The sequence below is a fragment of the Camarhynchus parvulus genome, chromosome 7 (assembly GCF_901933205.1).
Source record: "Camarhynchus parvulus chromosome 7, STF_HiC, whole genome shotgun sequence".
Classification (NCBI taxonomy): Eukaryota; Metazoa; Chordata; class Aves; order Passeriformes; family Thraupidae; genus Camarhynchus; species Camarhynchus parvulus.
The window spans coordinates 12417925-12437774 of NC_044577.1; the positions used below are offsets into that span (position 1 = coordinate 12417925).

The 19850-nt window shown below is 37.8% G+C and overlaps 1 protein-coding gene across 1 annotated transcript; it reads right to left on the bottom strand.

The window, feature by feature from the left end:
• Positions 1-1608: 1608 nt before the first annotated feature.
• ZDBF2 (zinc finger DBF-type containing 2) lies at positions 1609-17843 on the bottom strand. The gene is made up of 8 exons (XM_030952721.1): positions 17808-17843; positions 15588-15694; positions 14956-15007; positions 14341-14392; positions 13675-13780; positions 12704-12831; positions 6846-9655; positions 1609-1679 (listed from the first exon to the last, which is right to left on the bottom strand). Exons 2-8 carry the CDS (start codon positions 15687-15689, stop codon positions 1648-1650), a joined length of 3282 nt encoding a protein of 1093 aa, XP_030808581.1. The 5' UTR covers positions 15690-15694; positions 17808-17843; the 3' UTR covers positions 1609-1647.
• Between the last annotated feature and the right edge of the window lie 2007 nt (positions 17844-19850).

Sequence of the window (19850 nt, forward strand, 5' to 3'; positions counted from 1 at the left end):
AAGATAATTCTTGATAATATTAAACACTTAAGAGTTCTTTACATCCACAGAAAGTGCTGCATGAACACTAACTAATTGTGGTAGGTAAAAATATGCTGACTTTGACTCCATTATTACCCTGACTCCAGATTCAATCAGAACTAGAGTGTGTTGGCAGTAACTCAGGAAATGACAATTTGCTAGAACAGATCGAAAAATTAAAGCACTAGATACATTTAGAAATCTATAAAATAACTGTCACCAAAAAGTCAGTATGTTTATTTTTAATTATATGCAGATTACAACTAATGCCAATAGAATGAAAAGTGTTTCTATCACCACTTGGGCAACTGATTTATTACTCATCATTAGACCTGAATTTTAACAAAGCTCCTTTTGGCATGTGGAGAAATCTGCTTGTAGCCTTACAAGTTTTCTCTTTAGCCTTCAAAAGGATGTACGTGCACAACCTTTGTTATAAACATTTCTCCCCTCTTACCAGTGGCTGAAAGTATGAAACAAGCAGCAGTAAAGAGAAATATTATCCATACATTAAGCAAATAAAAGTAACATACCAGAAGAGTGAGTGAGAGATTCTGAGCTGCACCACTACAGGAGTAGATGGATTTTGACAACTGCTTGCCAAGGTTCAGATAAAATCAACATTAAAAAAACATATCAAAAGAACCCCCCCCAAAGCTAAATATCCATTGATCTAGTTCCAATCTAAAATACATATTTAAGTCTTATGCATTACTTCTACCTCCCTCTTCATCTTAAAATTTCAGTGTAATAAAAAGCAAGACATACACATGCCTTGCATCCACAGCTTCAGCTTCTCTGTTCATTCTTACAGCACAATCTCCAGGCCAGCACAGTATTTAAGCTCTCTGCATGAGCTAGCAAGGGTGGATTTTGATTCTGCAACTTTTTTGTGCAATATTAATCATAATTCAGTAAGCTATAACCAACATTCTCAGATGCACCAGTGCCAACATTAATGCAGTATGACACATCAAATATGAGAAGCTGATCAGCTTTAAAACATAAAGTACAATTATATTTGAGGATGTGTGATACTGAAAAACCTGTTTATGATTCCCAGTATTTGGGAAAAGCTGTTCAGTTTCCTTAAGGGTAGAACACTGGCAACAAAAGAACCTAAGTTTAGAAATGCTGAAACTGTTAAATCACAAACTGCAATAATGATGTGTTCGTATGTTTCATGAAAAATGCTTCTGCACTCCAATAAATAATTATGACTTCCAGAACCATCAAAACACAATAATTGTAACGCTAATTACTCCAGTGAATCCCAATCCAACTAAAACTGTGCTATTAATTCCATCATAACTCTCAAACATACCAATTTGGACTGGATCTCCCTTGTCCACTCTATAAGCCTATTGTTAATTGCTTTTATTTCCCATGAAAGAGCAAGCACCTGACTTAAACTTTGGTTTCAGTATCATGCTCGTAACTCCACATTTAGATGGGTGAACAACTATTTCTTTAGTTAATCACTATTTCATAGCACAGTATTAACTTCATTCAGCCAACACAATACATGGATATTTTCAAGTATGGACTGAAAACTGCAAAGCATGTCCTGAAATTCTATGACTTACTAAAGCCTCAGGAAACCACATGCCTCTGCTTCTCAGCCATTTACTGATCTGACACATCTCTGTGTGCTGCTCCTGAAAAAAAAAACCACACTGGTTTAAACAGGCACTGCTACAAACATCAAATGACTAACAAATTTATAGAACAAGGTATTATACTGTGCAAGGCATTCCAGTAATCTGTTTACCATACTCTTAAAAGCATTGTTGCACACAGTTTTGAAGAGAGTTCTGCCTGCCTTAATTTGGTCTATGATTACAGATGCCAAACTGTTTTACATAAAGTAGAAAGCTGCTTAAGACTATATTTCCAGCCCCTGCTCTCATATAGTAAGTGCACATTCTCAAAAAACTCTTAACGAGTAAGTGCTGCAGGCATCTGGCTTGCCATGTGGTTGGGGCTTCTTGGTTTCATGCTGCCAAATGAAGTTAGACATTTTAAATGTATCTGTCATCTTTTCAATGCCATCCTAGGGTGTCATTGCTTCAGCTGGCAGAGAATGGGATGAATCTTGGCTTCACTGAGTCAAGATATCACACCATTGTGAACAGTTGTTTAAACTATGACTGTCTGCCTTCATAGTAGTAGCTTATTCCATTGCATTCTGTTGTGTTCTTTCTACAACAAATTATAGCAAATAGCTTCAAGGTAAACTCCACTTCAAGAATAAAGCAACTCCAAAAGCACATATTCAGTCTTTATTTTATTAAAACAAGATTTGTTCTGCTGAAGGAATGAATGAATTTATAACTGCAAAACAAACAAGGAAAAAAACCTTTGCTTCTGGGCATGCTCAGAACTAAGCTATTACAAATTTTTCTGAAAAATATTATCAGGAATGCTGTAATTCAGCAGGTAAAACATTAAAGGCAAAAATTCAGTGATTTTAGTTACATTAGTGAAAGAGATACATTTTACTTTTTCTATCTGTCCCCAAAACACCAAAAGCTGAAAACCCCTTATTTCCAGTATGAGTTCAGATTACTTTGTTCTCAGGCAGAGTGACCCCAAGGGAAGAAGAAAGGAAGACTGGCAAAGGAATCAAGAATCATCATCCCACTCCTGTTTCACGCAATTCAGTGAGGCAAAGCAGACTCCCAAGCACAGGAGCACCTGTGCCAACCTGCCCTCTGCACTTCAGACTGGGACAACATCCTCTTCTGTCACCTGTCACTGATTTACTTCCAAACAGAACGTACTGCCCTGAAATTTAGCTCTTACAACATAAAAAAAGAAATTTAAATACTTGACTCAGAAAAACAATGGAAACAACAAATCTGAAATAAAATGAGCAGAAGATACAGAGAAAGACATCCAGCAACACCACCAAATCAGTCTGTAGTATTGCTGTATCCTTACAAAACCACATTGTGTCAAATGACCACAGACAAAAGAGATAGAGAAGCAGATAAAAAATTACAACATCAAGCAAAATTATTGCAAAATACATTATCAATAACAACATGAAAACCACAAAACACATTCTCATTTGGGCACAAATTCAGCATGAAACATAAAACACAATTTCAGATGAAGCCATAGGCTCATTATAAACAGAAATAATCTCATTTATCAGAGTGCCAGAGAGGGGTACTTTCATAACAAAATTATGTGTGAACATTGGATACAAACCTGTCAAAAAGAACAACAGAGTAAAAAATCCTATCTGAAAATTAGAACTGAAGAACTGCAAGGTGCAAGTGTCAGATATCTAAAGTTTTGGGGGATTGCTATTTGATGTTTGGTTAGCACTTGGCACAATGTGACAGGGTCACACCCATGGTTCACAATCCTAATGAGTAATAAAATCTATCTGCTTAGAATAAGACTGTTTTGAAAGGTTGAATGAGTACTTTGTGTGGGAAGAGACTTTTTAAAAATGATGAAATGTATAATAAAAACTACAAACTTACAGGTCAAAATTGCATATGTACTGAAGAAGAAATGGTAACATTTTTCTCAACTATAAAAGAAGGTACTGGTTGTAACTGCTGCCAATTTAATTCAAAAACCATGAGCTTATTCCTCTCTACTCCAGCTCTTTTCTTGTTTCTCTATGTTAAGAGACGCAAACATACAGACAAAACCTCTTTGCCTCTTTGTCCACTGACATTAAAAGAATCCAGTACCCCCCCAACCAAAAAAAAACACAAAAGAGAAAAAGAAACACAAACAAAAATAGAAACAAGAAATATCACCCAAAACCAACCAACCCACCCACCAATTTTGGAGAGAAAGTATTTCAGTTCTCAAGTTTGCCATTGCTGTAGACTTTACAACCATGGTGTGAAGTATTGGTCACGCTGCTAATGAAACAGTGTTCTATTCCATAAGGGCAGAAACTGCATTACTTATCTAACAGGAAAGTGCTTGCCTATTTCTCAAGACGCCAGAATTTTCTCCTTCTTGCACATGATATTGAGTATCTTTGCAATATTTTGTTTTGCAAATATGTTCATAATTCTCATTCCAAAGCAGTTTCTGCTTTTACTTCTCATATCACAGTCTTTCTTCTTTTTCATCGAGCATGCACAGAAGAGGTTTCTGAATATTCAGAAGTGAGGCACAAATTAACATCCAAGCCTACAGTAAACCTTATTTTGACAATGTCAACCACATAAATGTTTCCAGACTTGTACCTCAAGTCTTATTCTTCTAATAAATTCTTACATCTTTTTTTTTCATTTTTCTTTTTTTTTTTTTTAAGGAAAATATATAGCTACTTACACTCTTATTTAAATATAACATTTTTCTTCTAAAAATCCCACCCTGATAAGAGGGTCTATTACCAAAAACAAAAGACATTACAGTCTAAAAATATTAGTAAATTTATAGTTCTCAACACATCTTTATTACTCAAGATTTCAAGGAAAAGTTGTGCACTGGAATAAGACATATGTACAATGAATGAGTATGGAGAACAGTATTTTGACTCTAAACAAATACACACTAGTGTTCTTAAAGTACAATGTGCATTAAAACTTATTCACACAGAATAATTCATGCTCTTCACGTGTGAAATACTGTGAAAAATAAGATGGAAGAATTTAGATAGGAAAACATTCTTGTATCATAAAAATATGTTAGAATGGGACTTATCTATAGTTAAAGCTTTGCTTTAAAACAAACTTTATTTAAAAATCTTCTTTTGCTTTATCTAAAAATTAGCCTTTCTATAAAAACCATTCCTTTAAAACTTTGCTTTAAAAACATCAGTTTTATATTAGACAAAATATTAAATTATACAGGCACAATTAGTTGAGGGCTATAAAAATTTATATTACAGCCCTTCATTTTCCAGTGACTTGCAATACAGTCATAAGATTCTGTGTCTGCTGACAACCATAGGAAAATTCATCCAAAGAAATCAACTTTTATATAAAAAATAAAATAAATTAAAACAAAACAAATAAAAAAATCTGTCAACCATATTTGACTTGTAAAGAAACTTACTTTCCAGCTGACACATGCACATCTTTTATTTATCTTAGGAAATATGCATATACATTAAAAATATCCTCAAAATATTCTCTGAACATGTGGTTTATGATGACAGCTTTTATATTTCCTTCAGATACTGTATATTAAAATAAACCATTTCCAAGTCCACCTTTATCTCAGCCCAAATCTGTGACCCTTGACACTTCAGGAAGAAGTGAATGAAGAATCAAGAAAGGTTTTATTTTCTAGGGGGAAAATGCACAGATATGTTCAATGCCAGAGATGGTAAGGTCTGCTCTTTTCCATGTTTTTCTTGTGTTCTGAAAAATGTACTGTACCACTAGAGAATTTATGAAGACCTTCATGGTAAAATAGATTATATAATATATCAAATTGAAGATTTGAAAACCAAAGCCTGGATTATGATGATGTTTAACTGTGTGCTTAATTTACTGGAAATGTACCATTAATCTTAGGTTTTAAAGCACAGAAACATCCATGAGACTGGCTTTATGTCTCCCAACCACATAAAATATACTGTCATCATAACAACTATAAAAAAAAGAAAGAAAACTAAGCTAAAACACCATGGGTTTGGGGTTTTTTTGCAATAAAACCATAGTAGATGGAACATCAGGCACCAAACTTGAATCTCTGTGGAACATAATTTTTATTCAACCGGGTTTTTTAACCAAATATTTGAAGTCTAATACATTTGGCTGGATGCTGTGTTAGGTTTATTTAAATATTTTACTGAAAATTTAGTAAGTTTGAACTCTAATCCATAAAAATTTAACAAACACTACACCAAATAAAGCTGGAAAAGCACAGAACCCCAAACTCAAGGCTGACATTCTGAAACAACTTGCTGCTATTTGTTTGCATTTTAACTTTTCCATCCCCCTCACTAAGGAATGTGAAATTCACCTACAAACTTAATCAACAAGCTATTAAAAACAAACAAAGAAGCCCCCAAACATAACCCTGTATTTCTTTTAGAATTCAAGATTTCACTTCAGCTACCACCACTTGAACAGTCCCCTAAGGAGATATATTCCTTACCAGCATGGTCCATTATTGCTTGATGAGAGCCCACAGTGACTTTCAGTTAAAAAAAAAAAAAAAGCTTTGGACATGATTTCAGGAACAAACAAGTCAATACAAAAATGTTTAAAATTATATTTCATTTCAAGAAAGCATTGAATTGATCTGAATTGTATCATACTGTATTAATTTTAATGCCATTCCACAGGCAAGTATATATTATGTGTTGAAGAAGGTGCACATGTACACAAACACAAAATACATACACAGAATTCAGCCCTGATTGATGTATCTTCATTAAATTTCTAGCATAGCAAGTGAGTCATCTTCTGCACTTTAGAATTATGTGAAAAAATTTAAATAGGCACAATTAATTAACACAGCTTCTAAATTACCTTATTATAGTGCACTGTTACGCACTGATAATACCATAATAACAATATGATACCATTCAAGGTCATTTTGCTGATATACAGGTGAAGACTAGTAAATATGATTATAAGTGCTTTTAAATCAAATCCACAACTTCTGCAGCTTTACACAGTAGAACAGTGCAACACATTGTGTCCCCATATTCCAGGAACAAGAGCTGAGTTTACAGTTGTATTTATTTCACATTAGACTGGCTTTGCACTTTCTGGAGCTCTAGCACTTCAACTGCATTGTCTATGGCCTTCTTTTTTCCTCCTTCCTTCTTCCAGGTGCTGGCTATAAAAAAAAAAAGAAAAAAAATTCTTTTGGTAGCTAGCTCTCACCTGGTAGAACAAGACAGTTTCGAAGTAATGGTACAGCAGAGGTTCTTCTAGAGGGCCGGTTCACAGTGCCAGGATGACCCCGATCTCCACTTACTTCCCAGCTCCTGACTTTGGAGGAAGCTTGCTCTGGTTTCTCGGGAAAAGATTCTGATGTGACTTTCTGCCTTTTTTCAGGAATCCCTGTTACAACTGTTGAGTTCAGAAAGGCCCTTTTTGGTTTCCTCCTCACCTTTAATTTTTTAGCATCAGGCTTTTCTTTCTTAGGGTGCTTTCCCACTGTAGTTTTCCTTGTCTGGTACCTATGGATGGAGAAAGCAGATTTCTGGGCACAAGGCTGAAGTTGTCTTCTCATCCCCTCTTTCTGCTGTTTTTTAGTTCTGGACGTTTGTTTGCCTGTGGTTACTCTGTTTCCTCTCCTCTCAAGAGTACCTCTGACAGACTTAGATCCTGCAGCCTTTCTGGAAAAAACTGGTTCTTTGTTAGTGCCTTCTTTTCTCTTCCATATTGCTTTTGGAGTCTCCCTCTCTGACCACTCACTCCTGATGGAGGTCAGAGGAGTTTTGGTAATTCTATTAAATGGAATTAATCTACAATCTCCTTCTATCACAGAGTTCAAAGGTGAAATGATTAGGTGTTTAAAAGAGTTCTCAGACGCAAGACAATCTGGTTTTTCTGTGGCAACAGATGGTCCATCTGCCTTTTGACTTGAAACTGCATCATTCCCTTTATCTCGATTGGGCAGGAAAGATGCTGAAGAAGAACTACAGAAGTCTGACCAATTGAGTGACTTTGATGGCGTGCTTTCTCTCTGTGTATCAGCTAGTTTCTTCATGTTTGCATCAAAGCTGAGACTTCTGAAAAGCTGTCGAACATGAGAGGGCTTTTTGGCCTTTTCTCCAACTGTATTCTTAGGAGGTGTTTTCAGAATTCGATTTGTCAGTGGGTCATAATATTTGAGAGAACACTGTTTGTATTTATATCTTACAGAGTCCTTGCTATCTGTGGAGTGATGATTTTTCCTCATTTTGGGAATATCTATAGGTTTACCTTTGCACTGTTTTACCTCTGGGCACGAGAGTACATACACCACTGTCTTGGGCTGTACAGGACTCATGATCTTGCTATAGGACTCTGGAAGTTTAAGGGCACATAGCCTAGTTTTCATGTTTGGAGTTTTTTCATTCTCTAGACATGCAATGCTTGCCTTCTGATCGGCTGGATCAGATTCCCTTCTAGACATTTTCCTTTTTGCTACAGGGTAGTTCAGCAGACTTGTTTGGGTGCCATGGCTGACTTTAACCACCTGACACCTTGAAGCCAGGCGCCATGTCCTTTTCCTAGGCATTTTCACAATTTGTGGGTTGCATAGTGTATCTGAGGCTAAAGATGGGTTATCAAAATCAGAACCACCACTTAAAGCATCATTAAATTCTGGCAGTGCTTTAACTGGTGCACTTTCTGTTCTATTACCCTCAATAATATTGATCCTTTTTTCATCCTTCTGCTTCTTTTTCTTCATTCTCTTCCCTGTACAATTGGCTGAGGATTCACTGTTAAAGTAGCAGCGAAAACGACCTTCCCTGAAATCACGCACAAGTTCTTCAATTTTTATATCATCTTCATACATTATTTGAGACCAAGTTTTTCCCACAAAAGAAGGAGGCACGTGAGGCAGGGCTGGAAGAACTGGTTCTTCGGTATGAACTACAACATCCTTTTTCACTGCTTCTATTTTCTCCAATGACTCAGTTTTTAAAACAGAAGAGAGCTGTGTTCCATAGTCTTTGTCTTGCAAACATACTTGGACCTCTTTCAGGAATTCTATATCTTTTATAGCTGCCTTGGGTAAATCTGTTCCTACCTGTATTGGTGCATCACAGTCAAAACTCATTTCAGAGCCCTCTATATTAGTATGGTCCAGAAGTGATGAAAAAGGTACACTAGGATTATTCTCTTTTTTGAAATAAATTTCTTCAGGTGTAGTTTCATGGCAGTATTTCACAATTACATCTTCAATAGTTTCATCCACTGAACTTTCATCACCTCTGTTTGTCTTTATGTTTTTGCATCTTGCTAGTTGTGGGGATGTCCCAAGATCTAGGGAGCTGCTGATACCCACAGTATCCCTGAGATGGAGATCAGACACCAAAGTTTCATCCTGAGTTCGTAAACTATCTCGCTTTGAGAGAGATTGACCTGAGGTAATAAAGGAAGAATTGCTGTGGCTGTGTGTAGGATTCTGATGAGAAACTGAAGGGCATTTTGGGTGAACCAGTGCTGGAGCAGGATTCAAGCGTGGGTTCAATAACACATCTCTACTGCAGACCTCCACTGCTCTTTCATCACATCCTCTACGCAGAAACAGATCTGAGGTTGCCAAATCCCTAACATTTTTTCCTGTTTTAGGATTAACAGAGGAACTGTGGCTTGTAGGGCTGAGAGAAAACTGCTGAGGTACAGGGCTCACAGCTGTAGACTGACCTTCATGGCTATGACCTGCAATTCGAGCATGTTTCAGATTTACCCATTTCTTATCGCTACAAATGCCAGCAGACTGCTGGGATATCCCTGGAACACGTTCCTGGCCTCTCTGAAGTTTTTGAAAACCTGCTTGTGTAACAGAAGTTTTCTTTATGCCCTCACGAGACAGGCATGGAACAGAAGAGCCTATTTCACGAATGGACTCCTGGTCTTTGCTGGAAATCTCCTGTTTCTTACTATTCTTCTTTTTCTGCATCTCTTCTGAGGACAGGCAAGAAATCCTAGGAGCCTCCAGAGTGACGGGGAATGGCATGTCATCATAGGTTGGTCTAAAGGGGAGGGAAGAAAAAAGCAGCTTAGATAAATACTGTAAATATGCTAAAAATGTTTCAAACAACAGCAGTGTGGGGGTTTTTTAAGAGTCATTACCTAGACTGTATCACTTCTAATGAACAAACTGAAATGACTATTTCTGTTTTCTATCTATCTCAGAGATACTCAATTTTTTAAAATTATGGAGGGGGAAATGCTCCACAGTGCTAAAGACAACAATTTGGGCATTAGTCTAGCACCCTCTTTATGCAATCATCAATTAAGAATGGCCAAACATAGATTGCAATAATTTTATAAATACAGCACAGCAGAAAAAGTAAAGATATTTCCTTTGTTTGAAGTGCTAAGCCTATAAAGAGGCAATTTCACTGGTCATACTATCATTGCTTAAAATCAGGCTTTTGTAGAGAAATGGAACATAATAATAGGATACAGTATAAAACCATTGTTGATATAAATGCCCTTTAACCTACAAAACATGACTGCCTGATAGGAACTCTGCACATGTGGCCAAGGAATTCCATGTTTACTGTTTCTCACAGACATGCCACAGCTTCTGACTCACTCCTGCAAGAAGCCAAGTTAGAATTTTTCAGCCTTGCTGCGACAACAGATTTTTATATATTCTGTAACTGCTAGTTCTGTCTTTAATACTGCCTCAAACACAAGGGTTTGTGTCTTCCAGAATTAACACAGCTGACAGATATGGACTATTTTTCCTATGCAACACAGGAACCCACAAGGCTTTAATGTGTAGGAGCCAGGCAAATTCAATGAAAACAATTTTAAAAATATGTAAATATAACTGAAGAAGAGAATATTGTGTTTCACTCAAAAATTATAACCATCTTGTGAGACCCAAACGGATGCTTACTTTAATACATGGCAGACATCAGCTAACAGAAGTATTGTGAACAAATTTTATAGTACAGTAACTTCCTTGGTTATATAACTAAGACTACATACAGCTAAGGGATATAGGACTGAATAAGCAAGAGAAATCTCATACAATGAAACATTAAAAAAGAACTATTACTACATGAACGCAGATCAGATTATCAGATTGTTTGATCAGATGATCAAACAATGCCTGTCATCTTAAATGCTGCTTTGCCCTTGCATGAATTCTTGGTCACCTAAGCTCTGAAATAGGACCTAAAGGGAATGCCAGATGCAACAGAATTAAACTTTTAACTTCCTAACTTCAGAGTTCTTCCATCTCTGTGTGAAACATCTTTGCATCCTGGCACCTGGACCTTGCTGAAAGACTGAATAGAAAATTAGACAGATTTTCATATGGAGAAACTATAGGCAACTCCAAGGTCTCTAGCTCAGTTAACAGCCTACAAGCACTTCTCAAAAATGACTTTTAAGCAAATGTCCCTGGGGGAAGAGAACAAAACGACAGTTGTGCATAGTTAGGAACTTTTGACAGTTTTGCTACAAATTATCCCCTTAAGTAGAATGAAGATTTACTTTCTAAAATGCTCAATACTATTTCCTTAGGCAAAAAACTTACATACCAAGTGTTTGGAAGAAGGAATGATTTGGTGGTTTGTGGGTGTTTGGTTTTGTTTTGTTTTTTTACTGGGGGAGAACAACAATATCCTTTGAAATTCAGTATAAGGCAAAGCTCTGATGAATTTTTCCTTTTTCCACATAACTACTAGGTATACTGCTTCTGTAAAACAAACCAAGTCTTACAAATATTTCCATAATCTTTTAAAATTACACATAAAGATCCCTTGTATGAATTCAGCTAAACAGTAAAAACAGGTATTTAAAGAAATGTGTGAAACTGTATATAAATCCAAGTGTTTTAACATGAGAAAGAAGAGAACCAAAATCTTACCTCAAGTGTCAGTTAAGACCATGACTTTCTTTTCAGAGCGGGACCACAGCATAAATCTATTCATGCCTTCTTTTCCATCTCCAAACTCTGTCTAGGTTTGGGATTACTTACTACTCCTTCCTCCAACTTAATCTAAATTTTGCATATTATTTTTCTCATTCTATTCCTACTACCAGCAACTTAGAGGAACCTGGGTAGATTGTTTTTCCTTGTTAGTAGGTTTTGTTCACCAAACCTTGTATTAGTGACACCTCCAGAGAAGCCTGACTTAAAGTGAATCCTATATTTTCTCCACAGCAAAAAATGCTGAATGTTCTCGATAGTGCAATAAAATCTATTTCTTTAAGATGGGAGGACAATTTATTTACTTGTAATGATGTGTACATCATGTCCTGGGCTAGTCTGGCACAGACATGCATATTAGCTAGTTCTGGCACATCCCTGATAATACCAATGAGTGCTTTCAAACAAAACACCCTTCTGCTTGTTTGTCAAGCATATAGCAGAGTTGCATATTGAGAAATACTGTACTGTACTGGGATCAAACTGGGATTTTTGTCTGCCTTTGAAAACATTACAAATGAGGTTTAATTGATTTTCCTTCATCTACAGAAACAAATGTAACACACTGATCCTCTTATCACTCTTGAAACATGTACATGATAAAGAGAACACTTTTCAAAATTTGAACATTAATGAATTGGCCAATTAATGTAATTCAAGTATTAATTGAACAGGCGAACTGCAAGGATAATGAAAAAATAAACATGTAAATACTTACCTGACATAATCAATAAACCAAAATTAGGAGCTCTTTCAAAACAAACATAAAATATACTGCTAAACATATATATATATGTAAGGCCCAGAATTAAAATATTTAGAGTAAAACATATAAAGCCCAAATTTTAAGAATTTGTAAATGCCTGTGAGATTGTTCAGTCCACCACTGTAAGTGCTGACCTATATATTCCTTCTTTTTAAGGTCTTCACATTTAAAAGCTATTAGTGGTGTTGTCTCAAATCCAAAAGTAGTGAAGTTTTGTCTTCATATAAACAGCAATTGTCTCCATTGAGCAAGTTTCACCTCAAATGAGCCAAATTTACTGCTCAGCAGCAGAACAAATACAGGAATTCATAACACATACATTCCACTAGCACATATAAAAATAAAAAGCCTTCTGTATTATACCTGCTGTCATGGTATCTGTGGGGATGATGCTGCAAAACATCTTGAAGGAAACGCTCCATCAAGCTACTGGTACCCGTACGATTCCTACAGTAGGTTGTAAAATGTCTGTGCTGGGAGCTGAAAATGTGCTGGGGAAAGATGCAACAGATGATTAGTCTAATACTACTGCTAACACACAGGCCTATTCCTAAGAATTCCTTCCCGGGTTAAACATTACACCATTGCTATGAAAATATTTAAATAAAAAGAAAAATCTTCTTTTACTATTCTAAAATCTTAATTTAGATTTTTAAGTATGTTTAGGCAGTCTCAAATATTACTAAAAGGTATTGAAGCATCTTTCTGAGTTGGAACTTAAATTAGTGGTTCTGGTAGCTGCTAGCAAATCTCTTCTAACTAGTACAAATACTCTCTCAAATCTCACAGCTGCTCACAAGTCCCTTAACCAGAACAAATACTATAAATGTATATATAAATTACTTATAATATTCTTGAACTTCATATGAGCAAACATCCTTTAATTCACTCAAATTAACCAGAATGTTCTTAAGTGTAGAATATTAAATAGGCTTCTACTTTCTAATTTAAAAAGTCTGTAAGACAGGAGACTGACAAAAGAACTGAAAATGGTTGATCAAATGTCTCCAGCCTTGATATCTAGCATATTACTATAACCCTAATACTTTAAAATATATAGAGATCTCAAGATTAAAGACACAGAGAAAATCATCATGGATGCAATGCAGAGCTGTGTGGCACTCCAGAAAAGCAGACTGCAGTAGCTGTGCCACTCCACTGGCATCTTCTACAACAGGCAACAAATAAGCAAGGGATCTTCCTCAGGGCACATATTGTGCAGTTCACAAACTGCTCATTTTTCACTCAGTATTGGTTGTTTGGTGTAGCAACCGATATTTATAAATTGATAATTCCTTGCTATCTGCTGCCAAATTATGCAGAAGCTGTCTCACCTGTTCCAGATTACTGTAGTGTACGTGGCAACAGTTGCAGTATCCTTGTCTATTTTGCACAGTGGATGCTCCAGGCCGAGGATGTTCTTGTCCTCTTCTGTGTAAACTGAAAGAAGTAGATAATATTGTCAAGACATGTTGGGTTGTTTCATACATATCCTTAGCATGGAAATTCTAAATATCTATCTTACTACACAGATGGGAAAAACTTGCAAGATAAATGTTTCCATTTTAGAACTGTAATGGTGAGACTACGTATTTTTAAGTTTTCTGAAGCAAATTTCACTTTAAAACTTTTTTTTAAATGCAGAACAAAGGATAACAGCTTGAAGGCACAGTTAGCTGAAATCTGAAAATAACTGCCTCTAAAGAAAAAGGCAGAGTCATCTTTTCATTCGTCTGTTGTCAGTATTTTGAAATAAAAGAAGAAAAGACAAAAACCACTTGACATCCACACAGTAGTTTGGGGCACTACAACGTGTCTTCCCCACAGTTTTTACCAGTACATGGGTGTAAGATACAAAGGACCTCCAATCATACACTTAATCCATTTTGTGTCATGGTCATCCATTACACAATGTAACAGATAAGGCTGAAAACAGATTCTTCCCATTTTACTTTAGTAAACAATAAGCTGGATGCCAGTTAGATCATCACCTAACTCACCTGCTACTGCTGTCCTGTCGTGGAGAGCCCTCAACACCATGTCTTTGGATTCCTACAGAAAAACAAAACCAAGAAATAAACCAACCAAACACACATGTACAAAACACAAAAACCAACAGAGTACCATGAAGATGGAGCATTTTACCTGCACCTAGCTACTTCTCTTACATTGCATTTGTCAACACTACTCTTTTAAAGGAAGATAAAAGTTTTAGTAAGTTCAAAAAAGCATGAAGAGATCCTTTTGTTTGTGAAGTTCATCCAACAACTTCATAAAATAAGCTTTACTCTTTCATAGCTGAGGTGAGTGAGTTTTTCTACTGATTTGTCTGGGTTCAAGACTTGGCAATCTACATTGATACTGCAACATCCATGATTCCTGAGATAAAATGTAACATGTCTCAAACAGCTTACAACAGGACAAGAAAATTACGCCTACATGGAAACTTTGTGGATGATTCAGAAGTCACTCCTTCCATCTAAGTTCCATTATGAAATTTAAGAAATCAAAGTAAGCAATTGAACAGCAAGATGAACTAATACTTCGTCTGATAGTTATTACATTTTTAAATGTAACTGCAACAAAAACTACTTTGAACTTTTTCAACTTCTTACCTTGTGCTGAAGAAGCAGAAGCTTCATCAGATCGTTTGATTCTCTCAAACATCTGTAAGTAAAAAATTTTTAAAGTCAGTCCATTCTTGTACTCACTGTATCCTGAAGCTCCTCCTCAGTCCAAGCTTCTTTAAAAGCACTAAACTGCTCCAGCTATAGACCAATACCAGATTTAAATGAAGCTGCATTCTAAAAAACTTCTGCTTTACTAGGTTACCCTAATATTACATTTAGCAATACGTTTTAGCTTTGATAGAAGAGGCTAACTTTTAATTAATGAAATCAAATAGTATACTTATGAGCAGAGCACACACTCTGTTAGGTTATTAAGCGGTAACCTTGTCAAATTAATTTAATTACTTAATTTCATAAGTTGCCTTAACAATTAAGACAAGAGATATATGTAAGAAAACCCATATGAGACCTATACCACACAAAGTAATTATCTAGGCTGGAAAAGTAAGCCTTATTACTCAAAAAACCTGCCAATCAATTTTGAATCTCACAATTTTTAATAAAAATATGACTGCAGCAACATGCTTTAGGGTGTCCAAACACAAAGGACTTCCAGGTGTCACACGGGCCTTTTATGCTATGGAATGTAAACATTAAATCAGCTTTCCAGTACCTACCTTAGAGTCACCAACCTTCCTCATCCACCAAAGCTGACTCCAGACTAGCAAGCAATAAATGTCAAACAGGAGGCCATTTGCAGTGCAGGACACTTCTCTCATCCCATCTGGCAACAAGGAAGTTAAAGAGCCTTTTAAAATAACATTAATAATGCATGTTTTCCATGCCCTAAGGCATGTAAATTTTTCTGTACCATTTTGCAAACAGTCAAACAAATGGATAAATCTTTTTGAAGTCTATAGCACATATTTTTTAATATGGATGTAATTTTGACAGTCTTTCCTATGTAAATGTTAACCATTCCTTCTGGAATAACTTTGTTTCTTCTTTCTTCCCCATGGGCCCTGTGTACTAAACATTGCTGTCATTTCCATGGCTATGCACTGCTCATGATAAAATACTTGAGCTGTTATAGCAGTTACGGTCAGAAGGAATATCTTAATAGCTCAACTTTAAACATCCCCTCACCAAAACAACATAATCCACCAAAGCACCAAACTCCTTCTACTTCCCACTGTGTTGCAATTTATGTAATAATATTAAAAAACAAAATAAACAAGAAACCCCAGCTGGTCCTACAAAACTTTTCATCTGGCAGCTGAGAAAAGCTTTTTTGACAGATCAACTGATCTCAGTCGTCCTGTTCTATTTCCTATACACTGCCAGGATCTGAAAGAAAGTGAAGGAAAAACACAGAAAACAATCCCTCATGAGTGATGCCTTATGTAAAATCACTTGTTCTACCCGCTCGAAGTCAACTTCCTGCTAGTTTAAGTCCTACTGCACACATACAATGTTATGATAAAGCTACAAGTGTGGCAAGTGTAGCAACCACAGAGGAGGCTACCCCATGGGTGAGGCAGTCAGGCAGCTCCACAGCCAGCAGGGGACACCACAACCATTCATCCCCACCCACTGCTCCAAAAGGAGATGAAAGACACACCAACGTTTAGTTCCATCTCAAAGATGCTGAGGAGTGGTAACTGCAGTATGTTGGAGGGTGGAAGAAGACCTATTGTCTTAGAGGAATTTCTTAGAGGAAAACCTATTATCTTTCTATCAGTGTTTTGAAAAACCCCTAGTGTACAGGATATCCAGCTTGCTTACAATCTCAAGTCAAGCTTAACCCATAAGCTATTAAAATTAAGGAAATCTGCCATGTAGATGCCTTGTTTATTTTGCCAAAATCTGGATTGCCTGAGATCCTTACTTTTTTAAAAGAGGGACTACAGCTATAAATCCACAAAGGATTTTTCAGATATCCAAGGAAAGACTGCATAATTCTGCCTTAGTTACGATATTTACAGTGGGAACTATATTAAACTGTTGGATTAAGAGTAAATAAATACTATCTGTTCAAGATAAAGCTTAAATGTTTTACAACAAAAAAAAAAAATCCTTTAAATTGTAACAAATGTATAAACAACCAATTACATACAGAAATATTTGATTTTGTAAAATTCTAACAAATCTATTTTAGTAGCTGTCTCTAAAACGAAAGCTTCCTTTTGGCTTCATTGTGTACAGCAGGTAGAGAATGAAAATCTTCAATCATATTTAACAACACAACCAAAAGGTATGAAGCACATTAAAATTTAAAAAAGTAATTTAGAAGAAAAAAAAAAAAATCAGTGGTGCATTCTGATAGTATCTGGGCGTCAAAGGCAGCAGATAAACTCTCCAGAGTGTCAAGAGTGACACTCTGGAGAGTTTTTCACCCTTTCACACAGACAGTGTCACTCTTGCACCGCAACAAGTAAAACAAAAAGGGTGAAAAGGCAAGAAAAACTGCTCCTCGAAATACCCCCCATAAACACCTCTGCCACCCCTTCACCTGACAGCAACTGCGCTGGGCAGGCAGGGGGAGAACAAGTCCCTCCCCTAAACAGAGACACAGGCAAGTGCCTTCCCACAGCACTACCGCATCAGGGAGGCGGCAGCTGCGCTCAGGAGCGGCCTCTGCCCCGTGCCCTCACCGCACGGCGCGGGTCCGGTCCCGTGCCGCCTGCACCGAGCCCGCGGTGCCCGCCCCGCCGAGCCCCATCTCCCGCCGGGCCCCCGCCCGGGGCGGGAGCCGGGGGGCCGGCCGGCAGCCGAGGGGCGGCTGTGCCCGCCCCGCCCCGCCGGGAGCCGGCACTCGCGGCCGGGCACTGAGGGGACGCTAAGGCGGCCGCGCTCCTCCGCCCGCTCCCGGTTCCCCGCTGCCGGCGCCGGCTCACCTCCATCATTCCCCGCTCGCTCTCCAGTGCCGCCCTGGGGTCAAGGGACGCCATCCTCTGCTTCCTGCTCCGGGTCGGCGGGCCGCGCCCCGCGAAGGGAATGGCGGGAGCTGCGGTTCCCGGGCCGCTGCTCCCGGCCCGGCGCGGGCGCCTTCTTCCCTCAGCGCCGCGCTCCGGCCGCTCGGCATCCCGGCCCGCAGCCGCCATGCGGCCGGGCTGTCGGAGCTGGCTCGGCGCGGCTCGCACGGAGAACCTCGGAGCTCCGGAGCCCCGGAGCTTCGCTTCCTGCAGCGCAGCCGCTGCAAAACTGCCCCAGAACACCTCGGGGTAGCGTCTTTTGTCAGCCCCGGCAGGGTGCTTTTGGTTACGGAAAAGTAGCCTCTTAGCAAAGTTTCATTTCAACAACTGTGTTGGTCATTTTCTCCTTCAAAACACACTATATCATGTACTTGAAAGTAAGCTAAAGCGTTATCCTATTTTATTTTCGGCCATTAAAAGTAGCTTGCTTTACACGGTGTGGATTTTTCAAGTAGGTTTTAATAGAACGTTAAAGTCTGACTTTACCAGAGTTCATGCTAGAGCTGCTTTGAAGTGGGCTTAAGAATGTGACCTTACCTCAGGTTCTCTTATTTTCATGTATAGGGTTTTGAACGTTTATCTCATCTCCCGTGGGAAACCAGCCATTGCATATTTCTCTCATTATGCTGAAGCAGCAGGGTGTTTTCAGTAATCCAGGCAGACACAAAGTCAACACAACACCCTTATGTGTGAAGACAGGTGCAGATACAGGCTTGGATTGTGCAATGGAGGGAAAACAATCCTCAATGCACTGCAGTACAGAAAATTTAAAGAAGTTGCTGTAAAAAGGCGCTGCTGTGTGGCTATGTGATTATGAAACCATGGCTTAGAAATGTCCACCCACGCTGAGCAAGTAATTCAATACAAATTTCACATGACAGAAGAGTAGGAGAAGGCCTCTCTTTAGGAAGGCTGAATTTAGTTGCTGTTGGATTCTTTTGATACATGCATGCCTATGAATATATCTTTCTTGCTGAAAAATAAATATTTATTACAAAACAAAAGTTTCCTGATGATATTTTGTTGCCTAGTACGATACACAACTTGGGAAAACTGGAACTTTCAGCTGAGAGCATTTGCGCGCGTGGAAGGCTCAGGCACGTGCCCAAATTATTGCATGTCAGCAGAGCTTCGTTGTTTAAACATGTGGCAAACACATATATAGACATGTTATCTTGGGCTGAAATAGTTTACTTTTATGGTGGTTTATGGCAGGATTAGTGAGTTGCTGTGGCTCTGCTAACTCCATAGCTTATTGAAACAAAGGAAGCTTGGTTACATAGCTGAGGCACTGAAGTTTTGTTTCCAGAATGGCTCATATGAAACAGAAGCCCTTTTTAGCTATGAGGAAATCTATGCAGTCTGTCTTTTAATGCCATACAACATATCCTCAGAATATTCCTGAATATTTTTGCAAGATAGAATGTAATATTCTATCTCTTGGACTATCACTGAAAGATAGCAGAATTTAGGCTTGTTTTGCCAAGTGTTTCTTAGCTTTCAACTCTTTCTGTATTTATGAGGTAGAGGTTGCACCTTGATTCAAATTCATGTAAGCCATTGAGAGAGATTACTGTCCTTCAGTCTCCTCTTCCCAGCTAGGGAACTACTCCTCACATATGAGCATGAACATTGAGTAGGGCTGACAAACTTCCCTTCCCCTTAAAAAATTATACTTTCTCTTGAGGTAAGCATAAGACTTTTTTTCTCTTTGCTGGTGTATTTTCTCATGTATTCAGATTTTTAAAACTGCCCCATACTGCAGTAGAAAGCACTGCGTTGCTTTCTACTTTGATTTGTTGTAGTTTTCACTTCTGTTATCCAAATGTAAGTCAAAGTTGTACCTATGAAATCATTAAGACAAATTAACAAAGACAGACTTTTTCCTAAAGAGTATCAAACTGCTTCCAACAGCTGGGTTCAGATTGGAAAAGAGAGAATGTGATGAAAGAAAATCAAGCTTGG